Raw genomic sequence first — 19,505 nt, 5'->3', positions numbered from 1 at the left:
CTAATTTGCTTTCTCTCTGCATTTCTAGAAACATTTTCTCAGCTGTCTGATGAGACAAAAGGGTATTTGTGTTTCTTAGTCATAGCAGTTACTTTTCAATACTAAAATACCAGAACCAAGCAGCAGCTTTAGCAAACAGTGCTAAAAGTACATTTCTCTCTTGTCAGAATAGCAGCTGCACCGAGAATAAATGGCGGGAAGAAAAAAACTCCTTGGGCAGTTTTACGGCATTTGCTGCATTAGTTGTTGGCTTTGCAGAAACATCAGCTCCAAGAAACATTTTCCTGAGCTATGGAAAAGATCACCTTGGAAGCAACATTTTGGATAGACAGGAAGGACTGGAGATCACTCCCATCTGGGGGGGGGGGGGAACACAGTAATGGAAAAGATGCCATGGAAGGATTGTGTAATGTGGGAGAGGGAACCTCACACACTGGTACCCATGCATATAGTGTGACCTGATAATCCAGTGGCATATTCAAGACAAGCAACATGCACATTGCAGGCCTCATAGAAATGTCCATCACTGGAAATACAGGAATCAGGAATGGACTGGAAGCAAGGGGAAATGAGCTGTTCTACACTGGGCAGATTGCTGGATCTGCACAGAGATCTTCAGGATAGACCTGTTCTCAGACTGAGAAGAGGTGAGAAGGCGTTCACAAAAGTAATTTACTGCATGGATGAGATCAATCAAATAAGACAAAGGAGGAGAGAAAGGGCCGAAGGACAGTGATTTGGGACACTTGCACAAATTTAGGCTGGAAAAGGCCAAAGGGAAGAACATTATCTCCTGAGGGACTTTATGGAAAACAGTCTTGGGAGAGAAAGTAAGAACAGAGGAGGGATGTCCCAGGTGGTAAGAATAAGGACATCAGGAAAAAGAAGGGCTGACTTTCATGAAGGCACTTTGCAAGTCAAGGTGCATGCAGACACAGTCTGTATTTAGATAAACATGTGGGGACTTGAGCAAGTTTGGTTTGTGAGAGCAAGTGGACAGAAGGGAGATAACAACAACATAGATAGGAAGAGATATAGGGAGTCTTGAATAAAGGAGAAAGTGGCTGCTCATATCCAGGAGACAAGGACAAGAAAGGAGAGCACATCATCTTGCATTTCTTTTTAAACTTAAAAGATTATGATATTTTGGTTAGAAAAAGAAATGAAGGCAGAGGAGGAAGGTTTGGACTGACTCAAGGTGGCAGGAAGCCAATAACAGATTCCCATGCCAGCAAGCAAGCTAGGGAATTAAAACTATTAAGTCAGCAAGGTGACAAAACTGGAAAAGTTTAGCACAATTAGCATGGAAATTGAGTTTGAGATACTTCAAGTAACAGTAGCTCAGGAAGCTGAAGTTGGAGTGAAGCAGAACCAGGAACCATTAGCTTCACATTGCTGTGGGGTAAAAAGGCAAAAGGCTGAGATTGATAGAGGATCAGCTGTAGCAATCCAAAGGACAGATAGTGAAGAAACAAGATAGAACATCAAGGATCCATCATCAAGGCTGAGAGCAGCAGAAATACTAAGTGATGGGATGTGCAGCCAAAAAATGAACCAAAACCACAAACAAACAAAAAAGAAGCCTATAGCAACAGCAAGTGGGAAAAGCAATCAGGTTATTTTCTAGTGGGAAGATGATTTCCTGCCAGCACCAAGAAAGCACCAACTGGCAAACAGCTCCAATATAAAAGCATTTGCTGGAAAGACTTACAGCTTGATTCTGAAAATTCCCCAAGTCATGAACATCTAAGCAAAAAAGTTCCATCCTCAGCGCAGCGCTCAGGGCGCCAGCGCGCAGAGGCAGCATCAGGGAGGAGTCACTGAACTGGAACACCCCGAGCCAGTGTGTGCAGACTCGTTCCCAAAACAACCAGTCCCAATGAGCTCCAGCTAAGCCATCTCCCCCATCCCCCGGCTGCAGCCCTCCCACACGCACAAAATATTGCAACTCTGGCACCCGCACACCCACAAGAGCCACGCGTGCCACACGGAGGAGAGCTCCCATCTCCCTGCCCGGGACCCTGGCTTGCCAGTGCCACCTACTATCCCTCTTCTTCCTGCAGAACCGCTTCACTCCCTTGAGCTTTTCCTTCCTCCCTCCCTTCCCTGCTCTCGGCTCCTCATCCCTCCGAGCCGCCTTCCCCAGGCGGGGCTGCGCATTCGCTCTGTCTGCTCCCTCCAGAGCCACGATCTAGCAGAGCAAACACTCCCCTCACGGCTCTGACCACTCCACCCTTGGCAGTCATCACAAAATGCCTACATCAAGTGTCAGCAGCCACCCGGGGCCAGGCGTGTGTGAATCTCTGCCCTCTCCTGGCTGCAACAAGCAATGTCGAGCTGGCTGTTCGTCCCCATCCCTTGCATTAGATGCAGAACCAGTATTTCCCACGTTAGTGTTTACACTCTATGCTGATTTTCTTTGTGCTTGCAAGGTTGCAGGTGTGCACAGGATACATATTTTGTACCTCTAAGCACGTTAGCATGGCTCAAATGCCATTTCAATAGATCACGTACAGGCATGGAGCCCAGCCTAAACCATACCACCCAGCTACCAGGAAGCTGCTCCAAGGGCTTCCAGCATCATCCAGCCTAGGATAGATCCTGTGTGCATCCCAGTCTCTAAGACGTTACCAATCATACTTGAATAAGACTCTGCTTGGATGCTAGAGTCAGGCTCATAGAATACAGTGAAAGTTGCCATTTTCATATTCCCTTTAACAGCTGTTATCCCTATGTGCTCATGTTTAGGTGGGTCACACAATCAGGTCTTAATTCATGTCAGGTTTGGGGAAGCTGGATCCATTCGTACCAGTTTTTTTTTAGAAATTGATGCTCCAGGTGTCATTCAGACTAAATCACTGCCTTTTGGACCATGTTAGATGACTTGAACACAGCTCCCCTTTAGGCACTTCTACAAACACGACTGAGCAGCTTCATGCCCACTCCACAGTGGGAGAGCCTTTGCCAGAGATGGGATCAGGACATGGATCACTTCACCCAGCCCTTCCACAGCAGCAGTTGAGGGGACATGCCTCTGTGTCTGACAGGCAGGTTAACACCTTCTGTTCTTCTTACAGGACCGGACAGTTCTTTTTTCCATCCCAATTTGCTTAAAGTGGCATCACACATCAGTCCCCTCACATGCTTTGAGAATTCAGTGACAGCAAATGCAGGAATCTGTGTCACCCCAGGCCACTCTATAACTGAGTTCTCACCTATGAGTAGTGAGAAATAACAGGACACCCCAGCAGCAGCACAGCACTACTACTGCATGTAGATTTATTTAAATACAGTACTGATGTTGCCACAATCAAGGCGTTCCAAATAGTGCAGATGAGTGATCTGCCGGATCCTGGCCTCACAATCCTCATCTTGATTAAATGACTGAAGGCAGGATTATCAGCAAGATAATCAGATGCAGTGTCTAATCTGGATAACCCAGCATTAGTGGGCCTCCCAACACAGGATTTCACTGAGTACCCAGCCAGGGCATTCCAGAGCATTGCATCTCATTTCCATCACTTAAAGGATTCAAACACTCAAGAGACTTGTGCAAAGGGGAAGGCTAAGGAACACAATGTCAGTCAAAAGCAATACTTTCTGTAACTGCTGTGGTTCTGAGAGCCCTAGATGCAGCACAACCAGGATTTTAGAGCAATCACTTATCTGAGCATCCCGTTGTATATTTAGAGGCTCTAGAATATACATTTTTTTTTTCAATAGAGCCTCAAAATCTCACTTATCTGTCAGGAGCAGGCTGGTGCAGCTTTATCAGTCTCAAGCAAAGGCATTGTCTGGTTAGTCTGGATACCTCCCTTGACCATCCTCCAAGCTTTCAATTTCTTTTGCCTTGGCCTTGCCTAATCAACATAGATCCCAAGAGGGATGTCCTGAGGACACCCTCTACAGGAACAAGATCTTTTTTTGGACTTTAATATCCTAACAAAAGAATTGCCACAATCTCTTATCACCTGAATATAGCAGCCCATCCCTACTCTCACTTCTCCACAACTGAGACTTTCTTCTCCATGTTTTTACAAGTTTGACATTCTGGAAAAGAAGTCCAGAGATGCTCTGAAAAGAAGGTCCAGCTTTTGGGCATCTGATGCAGTTAGCAACTGCATTACACAGCAAGCAGGGCTTTATTCAGCAACAAAATAGCCTGGATAAGACACAAAGACAGAACATGCACATGATCTTTCACCAAATTCTCCATTGTTCCCAGGCAGCATGAGAGAGTATTAGACTTGCACAGCCTGAACTCCTGTCCTGCTAAAAAATGAATCACTTAGAGGCTTTCATCACCTTATCAAAGTCCCTAGTGGCCCCTGCCTGCCCCCCCATGAGGAGTTTGATCTCCTTTTGGGAAGGAGATAAAGCTGTTCTTTAGCAAAGCTGTTTTTCAGCTTTTTTGCTGTTTTTGTGAGAACATCAGACACCTCCAGGTGTCCCTTAACCATGTATCTATCAGTAGAGAAAATAGACAGTAGGCATCTGACTTGTTTGAAGGGCATATCAGAAATGAGATTCACAGAAGAGATATCCAGATTACATTTCTGATGCTGCATAACTATGTGGATCCAGCTTATCTCCAATTACAAGGGCAAAGAGGGAGAAGAGCACTGGGAAGAAAGAAGTTGAGCTGAGAACAGTTGAAAGCATTTCTGGCTGCCATTGGTTCATACTTGCTGCCAAAAGCAAGGTCATGCAATACTATCTTTCTGCATTGTTAAAAATCTCAAAGGTAAGAGGACACTATAATTTCAAGAATAAAAATGGCTGCATGAAACAGTCTTATCTCCCACCAGAGATGATGCCTTGTTACCCAGAATAACCAAATCCTTCAGCACCTAGGAAAATCCACAAGATCTGAAGCATAACTGCTGATTTAGCCCATGTCCATATGGAAATCAACAGCTCTCATTCACTAAGCATCAGAGATAGGAAATAAGAACAGCAGCTGGCTGGAGTCAGACACTGAGATATGAGCACATTTGTGGTGAGACTGTTCACTCTGCATTTATACACACCAGGTCAAACAAGAGCAGATAAAAAAAGACCCTTCCCGTTAGATTTTCAGATACATCCAGAAGCTGGAATCCAGAAAAGAGAAACTGCCCCTCTACCACCTGTAATGGAAATTGGTAGGTAAGAGAGACACACATAAGGAAGGTAAATTCACCAAAATGTGTAGAGGCAGCTGCTAGAGCCTCATAGGAGGGAGGGTACAGGAGAAAGAAGGTGGTGGCTTTTCATTTTCTCTCACTAAAATTCTGCAGTTGAGATTTCTGACTTCTCTCCATTTCCACTCATGTGGCACTCAAGCTTTGCAGAGAGCACTGAAAATGCAGCTTAGACACTCTCTAAAATCCTGATTTCAGGACCAACAGAACAAGCCTCTCCAGCACTCGTTGGATTTACTTCTCTGGGATCCTGTTTGCATTTTTAACAAGTTATATTCCCATATGGAAGCTCAAACCTACAAGGCATCTCACATGAAGGCTTCACTGAGATATCAGGTAGCAACTGCACTCATCTCCATGTCTATGGTCACCAGAGATGGATTGTATAATCACACCTCTTGGCAGCACTCATAGGATAGCAGAGCTGTAATAACAATGGTAGAGAAACCATGGGCTGAACAACACTAATTCTCAGGAGAAGGGCATTTCTACCTTTATAAAACAAGAAACATAGCCTGGGGAAAAAAAAAAAACAAAACACAAGCCACACAACAAAAAGTTCCAACCAAAACCACCTTCCCCCAGAAAACAGAAAAAAAAAAGCTGGTGTTACACAGTGAGGATTTATGAGCTTTAAGCCACAACAAGCCAAAATCAGCCTGTTCAGCACTCACTGGTGATGGTACAGTGTAGAGCATATTGATACACAGTTTGTACTTTTAATAAACCAGGAACTTTTTGGAGGCAAAAAGGACTTTGAGAACATAGCCTGGGACATTCATGCATTAGCATCAAAAAAGCACACCTGTGCTCTGCAGCTGACTCTCATACTGCTTGAGCCAGTGAAGTCACTCCTCAGGTAAGGATCTCACCAAGTTACTGAATTTGCCTGATCAAGAGAGCTCAGCTGCCCACCCAGCCTCCTGACTCCACAGCAGGCACCTTGCAAGGTTAACAGGGCTGTAGCCCCAGCCACACAAAACCAGTTCTTCCAAAATACCTGCACCCAGTTTGCATTTAGGTGAGCACCCACAGGACAGATACAAAACACATGAACTACAAGACACATCTGGCTTATGCTCCTTCAACTCAAAATGCAAAAAGCATGTACCCTTCCCATCAACTTGTTACAAACACCAAGGAAACATTTCACTTTCCCTACATTTACAACCCCTGATAAACACCTTCTGGTGCCCAGCTTACTAGCAATAGTAGTCAACAAAGCTGACTGCATGCCAAGCTACGGCCTTTCTTTACAATCTGACCACATGTTTCCCTGCAGATGAAGGTATACAGGAGCTGTTGGGCTGAGACAGTGTTTCCACTCAGGGAACCAACAGTTTCAGAAATGCTTGCAAGGCTTCTTGCCATCATGATAAAAAAGATATGTGCTGCTCAATTCTTCCCAAACCAAACTCCCCCAGATAGCACATCTGTAAGTCCTTAACAACTTGTTCTTGGTCCTTTCCTAGGCAACAAGCAGGTAGAAGGACATTTGCTGCTTCAAATGTCCATGGGTTGCCCCAGGGTCTCTAGACACACACACAAACCCTGGCCTTCCACCTTATTCAGCTCACAAACTTACTTGCAGCATTGCTGTTATTTCTACATGAAGAAATGAAACAGAGAGGTGGGAAATATGAGTGCACCCATCCCCTGAAAGGAGGACCCACCTTTTCCACTATTTCACAGCTTGGGGTCTAAGCCCTCCTGAGCACAGGATCTGCCCAAAGCTCCTCTGATGACCAGACCAGGATGCAGAGCTGCTTCCTACTTCATGCACACGTTCATACCACTTCCACATTTGGGGCTCGCTTACCTCTCAGTCCATCGCTGACCTTCCTCTGACTGCAGTCCCCATCCCTCAAAGAAGAAACCCCTCAGAAGAACCTTCTGACGAACTCCCTTTCCTCCTTTATAACCTTGCTCTGCCAAATGGCTGCTAATGCACATTGCCCTCACCTGGGGCCAGTTAATTAATTACCCGTGCTGGGGCCAGATGTAAATGTGGTAATTCCCAGGCACAGAAGTGGGCAGGTGTGCCAAAAATGGCAGGGTTACTGTGCAGAAAGAAATAAGAAAACTGTTTTTCTTTAAAAAAAACTTTTTTCCTCCTTTTCCATGCATTACAGAGGGGAAAGGAGGTCAGTGCTGCTCTGAAGCTCAGTCACCACTGCAATTACTCTGGCTTGCACATGGAGCAGGAAAGTGATCCCAGACCCTCAGGGCCTGCCTGTCAAAACATGGTTCCCCCTCCATGCATCAGCTGTGTGCTGAGAGTAAATTAATTGGCTTTCAGCATCAGCAAATTCCAGGTCCTGCAGCTGGCAATCCTGGGGACAGGCAGCTCCTGTTATTCTGGTGTGAGCAGCAGGTGCTCAGCTACTCAGGCAGTAGGGTCCAGCTTCAGTCTGAGCAGCTGCTCAGTGAATGACAGTGTTGGATGGGGCCTGGGTGCCCAGGAGCTATGCAGAAAGATGTAACACCCATACACTTGTTTTGCCCAAGAGCCAGCCAGGGACACATGTGCTTACTTCATTCTGTGTCAGGATGGGAGTCAGGAGGCATGGAGCAGTTGAAGGGGAAGAACCCAGCTAGCTGTGTCCTGATGTGGTTGGAGATAGTTCACCTGCCCTCAAGGGTGTGGGCAAGCCACAAAATGCTTTGCACCACTTGGTCCAAAACTGCGCCCTTAATTTTGGTTGGTGCTGCCCTCTCCAGTTTCAGCAAATGTTTTATTTGTTTCTTTGTTTTTCTTAAGGTATATAAACAACAAGAACCCAAGAGGAAATATTTAGAATAATGTAGCAGACAGAGGAGTCAATGTAGTTTCTTTGCTCATTTGAGCAGGGTACTCTCTGGTGAGTGTCAATATTTGCATAAGAAACATCGGAGCCGCACTTAATGGTTTTAGCTGTGGCATTTCCCACTATTGATTGCAACTGCCCAAGCCCAGCTCTAAGGCATTTCAGCAGGCATGAGCTAGGATGTAGCTGTGTTCCCACTGGGAGCAATGATATATTACCACTCTCTTCAAATGAACCTGGAGAAATAATATACATATTTAACAGAAACTACTGGCTCTAACTGACTGCAAAGGAATTTCAGTGGTTGCAGAAGTGCAAATCAACATAATTTCTCCGTGACTAGACTGAAAATCAGGTACTAAAAGTGAGTTATGCATACAAAAGATTATTTACAAACACATTCATGAATTTGCATTGCTATTCTGTCCTCATGCTCCTCCATTTGAGGTTTGGTTTTTTTTTTTTAAGTTCGGGCTGGCAAATACAGACATTTGCTGAAGGACTGTGTGTAAAATCAAGAACAGCAGATATCTTTCCCACCATCACCCTGACCCTCAAAACAGTGTTATATCTTCCCAGAGGTGTGAAAGGGCAAGGCCACAGGCAGACAGCACCAGGGGGTTATTTCCAGTAAGAACTGGGAGGCTGTAGTACTGCCATAAGACATCATTTAGCTTTCTAAGCACAGTGGATATTTCCAAACTGGTGAATGCCATGCAGCTGAGAGATACCCGAGATGTCTCTAAAAGAGCTCTTCCCAGAAACAAGAGCTGTGTGTGGTCTTGTTAGTGCTGTTGAAGGTCTTCTTTGCAGTCAGGTTAGAGTAGTACATACGATTACAGGTGGAGCCAGCCAGCCCCTGGGATGAATTAATGTGACAATGGCATCATGACACCAACCAAGCAGTTGAGGGACCAGGTCTGTGCCAGCAAGCACCACAAGGCATGAAGGGCACAACTCAGAGATCACCGATATCTTGGTGGGCCCTTAGGCTTCAGATGTGGTTACACAGATAGCCTAACTCAGTTATTTGTAATAAATAAATCCCACCTCTAGTGACAAACCACAGCAATTCACAACCCCTCAGCCTTGCACAAAGATACATTTAGTTCTTGAAGGTGTTTGGGCTGTATTAGCCAGAGTTATTCATGCCTGACAAAAAAGGTGAGCAGCTAACAGGTAATCCATGGTGTTCCTCCCGCTGTAAGAAGCAGAAGAGGAAAGCACCATGGATGCATGAAGGGTGTAAAGGCTACAGCTAGGAGCCTGCCTGGTTTTCCCATGTGGAGAACTTGCTTTCTTCCCAGCTCTGATTTCTTTTATTCATTAACATATAACTTCTCTGGGTAGGAAACAGGCCATGTGACAGGCCAAGTCCTCTGACAGAAGCCCCGCCTCGAAGATCATCCACATCTGTTATGTTCCAAGATTTAGTATAATTCATAAATAAGCTCCCATCAGCATGTGTTGATTACTCCTCTTCCTGGTAATTTCAGAGGAAGAAATTGTGTTCAGCCACAAAGCATGGTAGGCTATGAATACATAAAGCAGGCTGCTGGCTTGTTTTGATCACATCTCTCCTGTCCAGAAACCATAAAAAAAAATCCTTTCCTTTTTTTTTTTCCTTTCCTTTTTTTTTTCTTGAGCTCCTACTCAGAAATACTTTTCAAACTCAAGCACTGACTATATTCAGTCAGTTGCACAGCAAGGCAACTGCCAGTGCCTGTGGGCAGATAGCAGAGTACCAGCTGAAGAGCCCACCAGCCTGAGCTGCTTATGCTGCCCTCACTTCAGCCTCCACACATCACACTGCTGAGTTCCCATCAGCTCATTGGGCTAGAAAGTTAACAGGCTGGAGTTTTCTCCATAGCTTGTTTTTTCTTGGGAGAGCATGATTTCTGTGCGTGCTGGACCAGTTTGCCCTGGTTGCCCTAGGGACCACGGGGTATCAGAATGACAAGCCAGTACCTCTGAATTATTTACTCCAACTCACATGAACTTGCATTTCTCCTCCTTTTTTGCATAGTCACCATGATGCCTGCCACTCCACGAGTAAGCTGGGGATGACACAGGCAATGAGGTTGCTTGAGGTGATTATAACAAAACATGAAAAGGCATTTACCCGGGTCCTTTCAGCAGCATTTTATTTCATTTTAATTTATTACTGCGTAGCAGAACACCCCTGAGATTTTATTAAAGCTGCTTTGGAGACGAGCGTGGGGCATTCTGGGTGCAACAGAGAAATGGTTGAGCACTACCTCTGCCCATGCCTCCCGGTCAGTTGGGTTTCACATTCTGCCTTCAGTGGGGTTTGAGCTGACAGGAGCTGTGCCTTGGGGAAAGAACAAGTGAGGGAAAAATGCTTTGCAGCACTGACCTGGTAACATTTGCCTTAGTGGTCTTAGCAGTTCTTCCATCACAATGGACTGGTGGGATTTGGGACCATTCAGTCAGTCTCTGGAGTTTCCTTTAACAGATGGGTTCATGCTTTTTCTGGAGGCTTTCTGTGAACAGGTCAGAAAACCATCTCCCTGCCTCACCACTGTCATGATAGGACATATAGCAATTGGGAGCCCAAGAGACAGAGACATTCATGAACGAGGTGTTTGACATCCAAAGCCAAAGGTATGATTTGTACCCACTGAAGCAGACAAAAGAAACTCTCTTTACTGTCCACCTCCCCAAGAGAAAGCTTAAACAAAGTGGTCAGGGAGGCTGAGAATCAGGTAGGAAAGTGTCTGCTTGGGCTCAGTTTTCACTTTGAACTCTCCTGAATTCAGACTCATGTATTGTGTCTCCTCTGCACCTAACAAGACCTCAATCACGTTTTCACGTTGACATTCCTAACACACAGAGGCTGACTGGGAGAGACAGGGCCAAGTCAGTTTAAAGACAGCCTGATGTCCCTGATACAGACCCCCTGCTCAGCAAATGAGGCTGTACGGAGACTGAACACAAATGTGTTCCTTTACCACAGAAGGTCAGTAAGATAAAAATAACCCCCAAAAGCCTACATTCAGCTTGGAAGTCCAGTGCTGAGCCAGGAACAATGATAATATGAAAACACAATTGTTCCTCAGAGCAACCCTAAAATAATGGTTTATAAATGGGCAAAGGGGGAGGAGAAGGGCTATTTTATCACTAATTCTAAAAGCATTCAGAGAAAATAAATTGGGGTCCGATTGACAGACAGCTCTCAAAAGCCAAAACATGCTAAATATAATGCTGAATTTCCCTAAATACAAAACATGTCAGCAAGTATCCCCTGGCCAGCAACCTTTTAACACCTGTGCTTTTTTGCTCCCCTCGCATTGTTTAGCCTTTGCCCCATGATAGTTATTTGCCTTTCTGGAGAGCTTAATCAGGAGCTATTCGAGGCAGTCGCTCTCCAAGCTGTGTAACGTTAAAAGTCCATTAGCTCACCCCAAGCAAGGCTGGCAGGAGGCAGATGTACTTGCTGAAGATGAACAAGCTATTTGCATGCTGAGTATTTGTAAGCAGGGAGCAATGCCAGGAGAAGCTGAACATTATTGCACTCAGCTGCCCGGTGACCTTCCAAACATAGAAAATAGTGGCAAAATGTATCCAGAGCTGAACCTGCAAAAGGGTCCAGATGGATGTTTTTAAGCAAATCTAGGCACCAATTATGCACACCTGTAAAAACAAACAAAAAAAAGGGATGTGAGAAATAATACTTAGCAAAGTCTATCTTCCCATTTCCCTCTGCTGCATTCACTTGCATTATGCATGGTTGCTTGCATTATGCATGGGTTAATAAAATATGACAGAGGGCTGCTTACTTCTGATCACAGTGAGCTCCATCCAGGAAAATGCATGCGCTTAGTTTCAAGCATATTTAAAAATCTCAATGGACTTCAATGGGATTTAGGCCCTGTCCTGTGACCCTCTAGCCCCAGACAAAACCTCCTGGACACTTCTTTCCCATTACCCAACTGCCATCTGCATTCATGCAGGAAGCAGATTAGCAAGAAAACTAAGCAAACCTTCTCTACAGAAATGTTATCAGGGACTGCAGCTGAGTGAAACCAGTGGCAGCCTCTGGAGAGCAGAGTAATGGGACTTCAGGAATCTCAGGCTTTCTAAGGCTTTTAAGCAGTAATTTTTCCCTGTAACCTCAGATTTACCAGAAAATTTAACCAGGAAACCACTAGATACTGGTGGATGCTCAGCACCAGGACAACATCTTGTGTGAAGCCAGCTACCCTGTACATGTTTTAGAGCAAAGTGCCCCCAGGGAAAGTTTGGAGATCATTTTTTATGTCCCACAACACAGGCCAGCAGAAGTTGAGCTGAGGACACATCTCACATCAAGAGTGCCTGTTTCTGTCACTGCCCTGTCAAACTGCAGCAGATAAAACAGTATTTCAGAGTCTTCTATCACTTTCCATAAGAGGACCAAGAAGTGGAAGGGCACAGAACTCACAGAAGGGCACAGTAAAGCCTAGGACTACCATAGCTGCCAAAACAAGGTTGCTCTTCACTAGAACAAGACAATAAGGAAAAATCCAAGAATTTAGGTCAAAATCAGAGCTATTTCTCACAGTGACGGACAAAAGAAAAGAAAGATAATTTTAAACAGCTCTTTCTATGGCTTTTGGGGACTGGCTTCTATTAGGATCAGTGTATGGGTAAAATCCTGCCAGCATTTTGCTGAATCTCCTGCAAAGAATGACTCTGATGCTTAGTTGTAGTTTTCTGGTTACAGCACCAACACTTCTTCAGGCTAGTGTACTGGAAAACTGATAAACTGATTTATCACAGCCAGCCAGAAGTGACTGAGGCTTCACATAACATGCTTGAAGGAGCAGAGACTGAAGGCTTTCACAAAGCTCTTGGGGTATTTGTTGTTCCTTTCTGCTCTCCCCACCATAGCCCAGAGAGCAGCTGGTTGGTGTTTCTGTCAGTTCTGCAGCAGCTCAGATGACCCCTTGAAGACGTGACATGTTCTTCAGTGTCTCCCAGAAGTGACAACTGGAACCAGTCAGATTAGTTGCTCCTCCCATTGCGTAACTGGACACAATCCCTATGGAAAAAGCAAAGGTAAAAGCTTGTGCAATAGTAGGACCAGGATGCCCACACTGAGAAAGAGAAGTGAAGCCTCCAAAAGGCACTTTTTCTTCCTCCTCACCTTTCTGTTGCCTCGAGGCCAGGCCTTCTTGGCTGGGCCTCTACTCCTCTTAGCACTGCAGGGGCAGTAATATGCAGACACAGAAATGAGACCTTCTACATTCTTACCCATGCAGCCAGCACCCCAGTAATTGTCCCAGTTCTTTTGCAACATCACCTGCCAATAGGAAGAAGTTAGCAGGAAGGTCGTGGGCGAAATGAACTAATGAGCAAAAGCAAAATGTCCTTCTTAACCTTAGCTCATGAGAAGACTCACATGTCTTCTCTTCATGTCAGTAGGACCGATGACAACACTGCTAGTTTAAAGCAAATCCCCTCTTACTCCAGTGTTTGTCAGACTGGCCAAGCCTTGAACTCAATGGCATTGGGTGCTTGTATGAGGGACATCCAAGAACTCCCCAACAGGAAAAGCACTGCAGTTCCCTTGAAACTTGCAGGGAGGAGTGAAGAACATTAGGTTGTTGGTACCTAAACCCACTCACTACTTTGAAATCCCAGAGTCCTCTGCATTTTGCAGGTCTGTCCCCAGCATATACTCGAAAACAAAAGGCAACACTAGGAGAGGGAGGAAATAGAGCCTTTGATGTTCTCTGATACACAAAGCACACGTCAAATCTCTGGGCTGGCAGACCACTACATTAAGCTGAGTGGCAGTGTGTGGAAAGGGCCAAATATGAGACTGTGATTCCAAACCTCCTGGTGATTAGGATTCTGCCTCCCTGAAAGGCAGAAGTCCCATCAGATGATATAGCATTCTTTCAGACCTACCTGGGAAATGGCTTTCTAGACCAGTAAAAAGCCAGGGTTCTTCTCCCTCCTCCCACAGATACACACACACATTTTCCTCATAATGCAGGAAGAACAAGATGGATACTTTTCAAAAGGTTTTTTAATTAAAACAAAACAAAACAAAACAACAACAACAAAAAAAAAGGAGCACACACCACAGCCTGACATGGGCTTGCCAAACTGCTGGTCATTGGGACACTGAACTGGCATTAGGAAGGCTGAGAGCTGTGTTTTTGCATAACTCAGGAGCACTGGCACAGATATTGGGACTCCTGGGAAAGTGCTCTGCCTGCCAGGCTACCACTGCTTTGTGTTGAGAGGTCTTTCTCACATGGTGATGGGAAACTTCATCTCGGAGCCCAGACTCTTGCCCACAGATAGAAGTCCCAGAGACTAGGCAAAAGACCATTTCAATGAATCTGCATTTTCCAAGCACTTCTGGAGAGGATTCCCAGGTGGTTCTCCTGCCTTCCCTGGCAGGTTACACAGGTTTCAAGAGACTCATCTTTGGCAATAGCCACACTAGTAGGACCTGGTTCTGCTTCCATGGAAGTCAACACGTGTCCCTCTCTGGGCCATAACCACAGCTGTACCGGGGCTGATGATCACCAGTCAGTTGTGCTGTAAATAAAGATCCTCATGCAGTCCATCTCACCAGCAACTTCTGACAGCTTCTTCAGTCTCATGTGAGTGTGTACCAGTAAATTCAGGTAAATGTGAACATCTTGGCTGCAGCAATAGGGAGAAATTTTCAAATATGCCCAAGAGATGGAGAAGCCAAAGTTTTGTTTTGAGACATGACTTGAGCACTAGATCAGGTATCAAAACCTCTCTGCTATCTAATAAAGTAATGCAGTTTCCAAAGCTGCTGGTGTGTTGCTCCACCAGCCTGGTATCTTTACCAGAATGGCTGGGCTAAAAAAGTGACACATTTTTTCATACACGATTTTTATGTCAGAATTTACTAGATATGAGCCTCATTTATCTGTCAAATATTTAAAAAACACTTTTACCTGCTCTAATAATCAGATTTTAAAACATGCATCAAGTTTGGATCAGAACAGCTTCTCTGGGATAACCAGTAAGCCCAAATTGCTGATGTAAGGCCTAAATATCAGTCACTGGCCAGCCAGCCACAAAAAGCCACTCTATCCTTGAACTCTTGGACTGATTTTTGGCTCAGACTAACCCTTGTTACCATACACCTTATCCTACACAACAAAGGAAAGCGTATGTGTTTTTCAAGTCTACTGTTGCACCACAAGTTTACATACAAACACAACTTCTGCAAACATGAGACCTAAGCAGGGTCTCATATGTTCCAGGGTAAGTCAGAAAGTCCACAGGAGTCAAGGGAATGGTAACTACCATAAAGGATCAGGCCTAATACATGCATTACAGAAGCAAGGTAGCTCCTTTGCTCGAAGTCTGGATGATTCACTTTGCACATACCACTGCTTTAGCATTACATCCTTATCTAATGGTAAACCTGTTTCAACAACATGCAATACATATTAATGCAATATGCACTGCAACACACGATACGCATCCAAAGAAATATGCCAATGCAAAAATCTGAGTTCTCACACACAGCAAGGCTAACAAGGAAGAGCCTTTTACAAACGACAATCAAGAAATCACCTGAAACCATGAGACCCAAGAGGCCTCAAGCAATCTGCAATACTGAGACCTAATAATAGATGCTAATTCATGAAAGAAACACAAACAGTGGGACTGAGGTAATGGCAGAGATTTCATTAGTGCAATTAACATTTATAATGGTATGTTCTTTAATAGAATTTAAATAAGGCTTTGAATAATTACACACACTAAAACTAACATTCCATAACCTTATTCCACATGGAAAAGCAGCAGAAACAACCCTCTGGACTATACAAGGTCCAAATATGAACAATTACATTCAAAAAGTAGATCAAAACAGAAACAACTCTTTCCCTCAAAAAGCTGCATCATCATCTTTGAAGTCAACATTCTCCTAGAGTGTGAGAAGTATGAAGAACAGATGAACTGAGCTTCAGCCCAGTAGATTTGGCCTTGTTAAATTACCAGTAGTTCTTTCCAACCCAGAGTCTCTCCTCATTTCTTTAGGGTGATGGAAGCTCATGGAAACAGAAGTGAATTTCTGAAGCAACGCAAGGTGAGTCGTCCCTTCTCCAGGCCCAAAAATGTACATACATTATGGGAGCTTGAAAAAAATTTTTACATTACACTGCGGTATGTGAGTTCATGGTGCATGTTATCCTTTAGAAACTACTCACTGGGTTGGTGAAAAAAAAATCAAAGCAGCATATGAAGTTGTAATACACTGTTTCAAAATCTGCACCAACCTGCAGAACCAGGAATTACAGTTTATTCAGATTGTTCTCGACGGATCCAATCCATGCTGGATATGTAAAAAAAGAGAGACTAAGTCACCAAGGAAAACCAAATTAAAAAACCTGCACACTGTAAGAGTTTTTTTAAAAAATGAAACAAAAGAAAACAATCCCAAGAAACATTGACGAAAGCTCAGAAAAATTTATCATCAATTCTGAAGTGGGGCCTTGTGACATCATCTGGGTTAATGAAGACAGAGATGGATTTCCCAGGGTTCTCAGTCACTAGCTGCTGCAACTTTTTGGCTAGTCGGTCATCAGGCTGGTTGGTGTCCCCTCCATCTGACTGAGGAGAGGGGATGCTGGTGGTGCTGCCCCGGCGCTGGAGCTCCAGCGTTAGCCGGTTGGCTGCTTTGACGTGTTCAATGGCAGTCCGGAGGTGTTCGGCGGGGTCCGAGCGGACCGAGGAGAGCTTCCGCGCGTGGAGCATGACGGTCTCTTCAGAGAGGTGCTCCAGCATGTTGCACTGGGGGATGAAATAGTTAGGGCACATCTTGTTGACCAAGCAGTGCTGGAGATCGTCAATTAGACCCAGGAGGAAATGGGCTGCGTAATCCTCCTGGGCCAAGTAGTTGGCCGGTAGCCTGTCACAAGCCCACAGCATCATGCTCCGCAAGTGATAGGGACTGATGGCTTTGGGGCGGGACAGCAATTTGATGATTATAGCTTTGCAGGCCTGATAGGCTTGCATGAGGCTGCTGGAGATGCATTTTTTCAGCTGCACTTCACTTCTGGCAAATGACAACCTCCATTCATTGTCCTTCTTCCCCTTGTAGGAACATGCAGGCACTAAATAAAACCCACTTATGACTTCCTCCTCTGTGATCTTCCCATCCCAGAAGTGGTTCTCCATCAGCCAGCTCTGGGCCACAGCTGGCCAGCCTTTGAAAGACACTACAGGGACAATGTCGTACAGCATGCGGCTGCTGCCCACTCCCAAAATGATGGAAATGATTGTCCCGTTCTTTTCTACCTTTTCTACCTTTGGCATCCCTCGCTGGGGCTTCTTCTGGATCTCGGAGAGGACAATGCTAATGGAGTCATAGAACCAGTCTGCAACCTTTGTCGGAGAGAAGAAGTAATTGGTAGCTCCATTGATATGGTCCACAATTGTGCAACAGTCCTTCCACTTGCTAATTGTTCCTTCATCAAACAGACGCAGGCTCAGCCAGGAGTGGCATAAGGCCGAGTGGCGCATGTCCAGCGTCACTGGTTGGTTGCGGTCATGCAGCTTCAGCGCAGGCACAAGCAGGGTGAAGTCCATGTCATAGTCTGTGCCTCGTGCATAGACATTCAGCTCATCAAGGTCAATGTCCACCACACCTTCCCTCACACCACCTGAAAGCAGCAGGTACTCATTGGCTACAGGCAGCTTCTGGTCAAGTTTTTGAACCATGCCTGAAAAAGAGAGAAAAAGGAGTTCTTTCAAACAGATCTGGGATGCGGGATTTAACCAGGATTAAAACCCATCCCAGGCCCAGCAGGAAAAAAAGCAACCAGAGGTATCCATCACTGCTTATGTAACACACGTACAATAGGTCCAGTGTTCAGCCAACCTTTAGTCCCACCTGACTCAAGGACCTTTCTGCAGTGAAGTCCATCCTAAACAGCATGCCGGAAGCAACAGAAAAAAAATAGAAGCCTCTGGTAGAACACAGCAAACCTACTTCCAAGACTAAAATTTAACCTATTTAAACACTCTCTAAACCTGATTTTCACCATATTGTCCCTAATTTCCATAGTATTCAAATGCTTTCCCAACACATCAAAAAGAAAAGATAATTAATTGACCTACTGTTCTTGTTTTCTCTCTGATATAAGAAAAAAGCTGGACCGGTATCAGGGGGCTGGTTTGTGCATGAGTGAATGAGTAGCTACAAATGTTAGTTCAAGCAGGTCTGATTTTACAGTTTGCTTTACATTCACTGATGAACAAGGCACCATACACAAAGGCAGCATGTCCTCTTCTTACAGAGAAATGAAGGTTGGTTAAATTACTAGGCAATTACAGGGCCAGCTCCAAAATTGCTTCTTCAAGCTGTAATGATGGTATCATGCTATAATATATCTGATCACCTCCCCAGAGCACAGAAATGTAGACAGACTTTTATATTCATCACCAAAACCAGACACCTTCACCTCGCCCTGCCTGCACCAGCTGGGCACAGCCAGTTTTTCACTATGTATTCTACATATCCCAGTAAACTCTGCTCACAGAGCACGAACAGCAGACTGAGAAGAGACTCCATGCAGTAGCTGAGCTATTAGCACCTCATTCAGTGTCCAAATTAAGGTTAAAATTGAGCTCTGCACTTTCACTGCTCTGCAGTCTGCTTCAGCTATCTGGGTGGCTTCACTCCTGGTGTTCATCTTGTGGATAAATGCTCTTGATTCCTTCCCAGCCTCAGCTCAGACAATACACCCAGGTCCCAGAGAAACTAGGCCAGTGACTCTGAATGGAGAAGCTGTATCTCTTTATAAGCACTGCAAAAGGGATATATCATTATTTCTGACAAGCACACACGTACTAGTTTTTGTTGGCATCTGTTACTTACTCTACCTTTCAAAAGACACTTTAGTTTGATTACATCAAGAGTGCTCAAATGGAGACCTATTATGAGGAAGCCAGTCTAAGAGAGACCTCAGTAGAAACAACTAGCCAGAGGCATGATGAGGTGAGCCAGAGAGCTGCCAATCACACTGTCAGACAGGGAACCACAGACAGATACATCAGGAGAGTTTCTTTACTGAAATGCTGGTACAAATGACCAGCCAGAGTAGATGAACCCATCCTGGCATAGCTCCATGTACTGTCGAGCCTTTCCTGAGTTACTGTATCTCCATGGGATCACAGCTACTGCCTGAACTGAGTGGGTCTCCCTTGCAGAGTGCAGCAGCAGCATCCCAGTCACCAAGCCTGGGTGGTAATGCAGCACTTTCATAGAGACTCACCTGTCCTTTCTTGCATTCTGGCAAAGGGGCAAGGAAACACTATCTGCATGCGCACAGGTAAATGTTGGCTGGAGCAAAATCTAAAGTTATGCTAACATTGATTCCTTGGAAGAGCCAAGGAGACTGTAGAAAGAGGCCTGTGTGTGAAGGGGAATGAGTCTTCTGGCAATAGGCAGGATAGCTGTGAAATTCTTCATGTGAAATTCCTTGTTAAATATGCTCTACCTGTT

General features: G+C 44.9%; 1 protein-coding gene across 3 annotated transcripts in view; it reads right to left on the bottom strand.

The window, feature by feature from the left end:
- Window positions 1-14,009: 14,009 nt before the first annotated feature.
- The window catches only part of MB21D2 (Mab-21 domain containing 2), a 56,093-nt gene continuing 50,597 nt past the window's right edge, over window positions 14,010-19,505 (bottom strand). For all 3 annotated transcript variants that reach the window (XM_008493314.2, XM_030456538.1, XM_030456539.1), the window contains exon 2: window positions 14,010-17,721. In XM_008493314.2, coding sequence (XP_008491536.2) covers window positions 16,457-17,721 — 1,265 coding nt within the window. In that variant the 3' untranslated portion in view covers window positions 14,010-16,456. The remainder of the gene's footprint in view (window positions 17,722-19,505) is intronic.

Source organism: Calypte anna, chromosome 9 (assembly GCF_003957555.1).
Source record: "Calypte anna isolate BGI_N300 chromosome 9, bCalAnn1_v1.p, whole genome shotgun sequence".
Taxonomy (NCBI): domain Eukaryota; kingdom Metazoa; phylum Chordata; class Aves; order Apodiformes; family Trochilidae; genus Calypte; species Calypte anna.
The sequence above is the reverse complement of the archived record's forward strand: the minus strand, read 5'-3'. Positions and strand labels throughout refer to the sequence as shown.